General features: G+C 41.8%; 1 protein-coding gene across 1 annotated transcript; it reads left to right on the top strand.

Annotated features, from left to right (window-relative positions):
• The first annotated feature begins 1041 nt into the window (after window positions 1-1041).
• On the top strand, window positions 1042-1964 carry sid1 (secreted immunoglobulin domain 1). The gene is made up of 2 exons (XM_046299802.1): window positions 1042-1220; window positions 1531-1964. Exons 1-2 carry the CDS (start codon window positions 1172-1174, stop codon window positions 1878-1880), a joined length of 399 nt encoding a protein of 132 aa, XP_046155758.1. The 5' UTR covers window positions 1042-1171; the 3' UTR covers window positions 1881-1964.
• The last annotated feature ends 990 nt before the right edge of the window (window positions 1965-2954 follow it).

Genomic DNA, 2954 nt, shown 5'->3' with positions numbered 1-2954 from the left:
CTTAAGGAGTCCTCATTCATCGGTTCAGTTTGCTCCTAGTAGAACTTGGCTAGGTGAGGTGAACATCTGTGCTCAAATACTCCCTTAAGACCTTGGCTTGAGAAACAAGGGATGTTACTGTTTGTGCCTTTTGCAAGTTTGGGGCAATTATGTTGCATGTTCCAAGTCTTTCGCCGGACATACAATTATAGGTCTACTCACATTGTAGGTCACTCACAGTCCTCTGTGTGGCCATTTCTCACAAATCCCAATAGACAATGCAGTACATTTGGGAGCCTAACACGGAACCCAAACCGGCTGCGCGCGTGCGCCATCATGCATACATTTATTTTGTCCGGCCTACACCAAACGCGATCACGACACGCAGGTTAAAATATTAAAACAAACTCTGAACCAATGACGTTCATTTGGGGACAGGTCAAAAAGCATTAAACATTTGTGGCAATTTAACTAGCTAGCTTGCACGTGCTAGCTAATTTGTCCTATTTAGCTAGCTTGCCGTTGCTAGCTAATTTGTCCTGGGATATAAACTTTGATTTGTTATCTTACCTGAAATGAACAAGGTCCTCTACTCCAAATCGTTTCTATTCATCTCTCCTCCTTCAAGGCTTTCTCACCTTTGAACGTATATGGTTATTGGCATCTGAACTTTCATAGTATTACTACACCGACCAGCAACACAGTTCGTCTTTCAATCACCCACGTGGGTATAACCAATGAGGAGATGGCACGTGGGTACCTGCTTCTATAAACCAATGAGGAGATGGGAGAAGCAGAACTTGCAGCGTGATCTGTGTCAGAAATAGGAATGACTTCTATTTTAGCCCTTGGCAACGCATACGCTCGTTGACGTGCGCGAGCAGTGTGGGTGCAATAATTTAATAACATAGATTCCTAAATTAATTTTGCAACGCTCGCACACGCGATGCAATGTGGAGTGGTCAGCCTGTTAAAAGGTAATGCTGCCTTTACAGACTGTGACACAACTGAGGTTGAAATGACCTGATGAGTTTGTGCACAACGTGTTGGAAGGCAGTTCCTCTGTGAGACTCAGTTGGACCAACAAACACAGCCTACTTCTCTCCAGAGAAACCTCAAGCAGAGTCTACGAGGGAGTCGGATCAAAAGCTTCCTTTTCATCATCTCACAGAATAGAGTACTGCATCCGGCAATGAAAGTGACATTGAGAATCATGTTGTGCTTGTCAATCATACTGAATGGTAAGTACATTTTCCAATAACAATGGTTAAAGATATTAAACATTTTGATATAACCTCATTGAGTGTTTTGTTGGTTGTGTTCCTCAATGCATTTAAATGCTTTTACTGTCAGTTACAATTGTACTGGTACAATCCTTCAGTAACCGTGACACTTTGTTGCGGTGACAGTTCAGTAGGCATATCAAGACATTATGAAATGGAATGCATTTTCGAATTAGAATTGACTTGAGGAACTAGTTATTAGGGGTTGTGTCTGGATGGGGCCTCTCTCTGTAGACCTATATGATTTGTCACCTGTGACTTTCTACAGGTGTACGTTTGGGAGAGTCCCTGGGTGTATCACTGAAGAGCTTATCAGTGAAAGTGGGCGAGGATGCCACACTGGACTGCACTCTGTCCACTAACTGTAGCATGGCCACTGTGAGCTGGTACAAGCAGAGTCAAGGAGAGAGGCCCGAACTGGTACTCAGCTACCACCTGACCAACACCTCCCATGTGCTCTACGGCCATGGCTTCCATCCCAACAAGATCACTGTCCAGACCAATGATAGCAGGCCACTTCACCAGCATCAGTTACTGATCCATGGATCTAAAGAGAATGACATGGCTGTTTATTTCTGTGGACTAACAGAAGGATTTGAAAGAACAACTGATTTGTAGAGACGAATGTGAGGTGTACTATGTAATCACACTGTACTGTATCTACAGGCTACTCTGTATTGGTCTTCCAAAGCAACTCCTAATAAACTCAAGTTGATGTTGTTTTGTTGTTGTCATGTACTAAGAGTGCTGTATCGCCAGAGTGTCTTTTTTGGGGGGTTTCATGGAATATTTATATTGGGTTAACTACCATTTAAATTGTAGGCAGAAAAGGGAGAAGGGCAGAAACATATCATGTAAAGTTAATTGTGGTTTGCCACAGATAATTGACACTGTCAGAATCACCCCATTCTCCAGTGTGGGCAGAACTGGAGAAGTCATACATCTGTTTCAGACACAACCACTTGTGCTAACTGTTCTTTCCTGTTTTTCTATCCTCCTACAAACTGAATAACTGATCTACTTGTTTTGAGCCTGATATAGAAGGGGGCAACATGTGCCTTGGGAAAACACTCATGTTCCACCCAGATAGTTTTTCACAACATTTCCTCTCTGCACCAGTGTCCTTCCTTTAAAATATCTTAGTTCTGAGAGTCTAGCTATTAACGTTACCTTTAGAGAAGATGGAAATGGGAATCTATCATTTATTGACATTCTCCTAATTAGTGATGAACTGACTGTTCTTAGAAGGACTAGGCTAAATGCTCAAATGTTGTATAAAAGATATGAGGTGAAGAATTGCTTTTTGTTGAATGTCTAGCAACCGAAAGATTGTGGTTCGAATCTCATCACAGACGACTTTAGCATTATAGCAACTTTGCAACTACAAACTACTTTTGAGCTACTTTGCAACTACTAACTACTTTTTAGCTACTTTGCAACTACTTAGCATATTAGCTAAACCTAACCCCAACTCTAACCTTAACCCTTTTACCTAACCTTTCCCCTAACCCTAATCCCAACCTTAACCCTTTTAGCTAACCCTTCCCCTAAGCGTAAACCTAACCCTAATCCTAACCTTAACCTTTTTAGATAACCCTTCCCCTAACCTTAAACACTTTAACCTAACTCCTAACCTTAAGCCCCAGCTAAATGCATCATATGGGGAATGATTTCTGTTTTTTGAAAGTTACA

This window comes from Oncorhynchus gorbuscha, linkage group LG15 (assembly GCF_021184085.1).
Source record: "Oncorhynchus gorbuscha isolate QuinsamMale2020 ecotype Even-year linkage group LG15, OgorEven_v1.0, whole genome shotgun sequence".
Taxonomy (NCBI): domain Eukaryota; kingdom Metazoa; phylum Chordata; class Actinopteri; order Salmoniformes; family Salmonidae; genus Oncorhynchus; species Oncorhynchus gorbuscha.
Note: the sequence above shows the minus strand (reverse complement) of the source record. Positions and strands in the feature narration are given on the sequence as shown.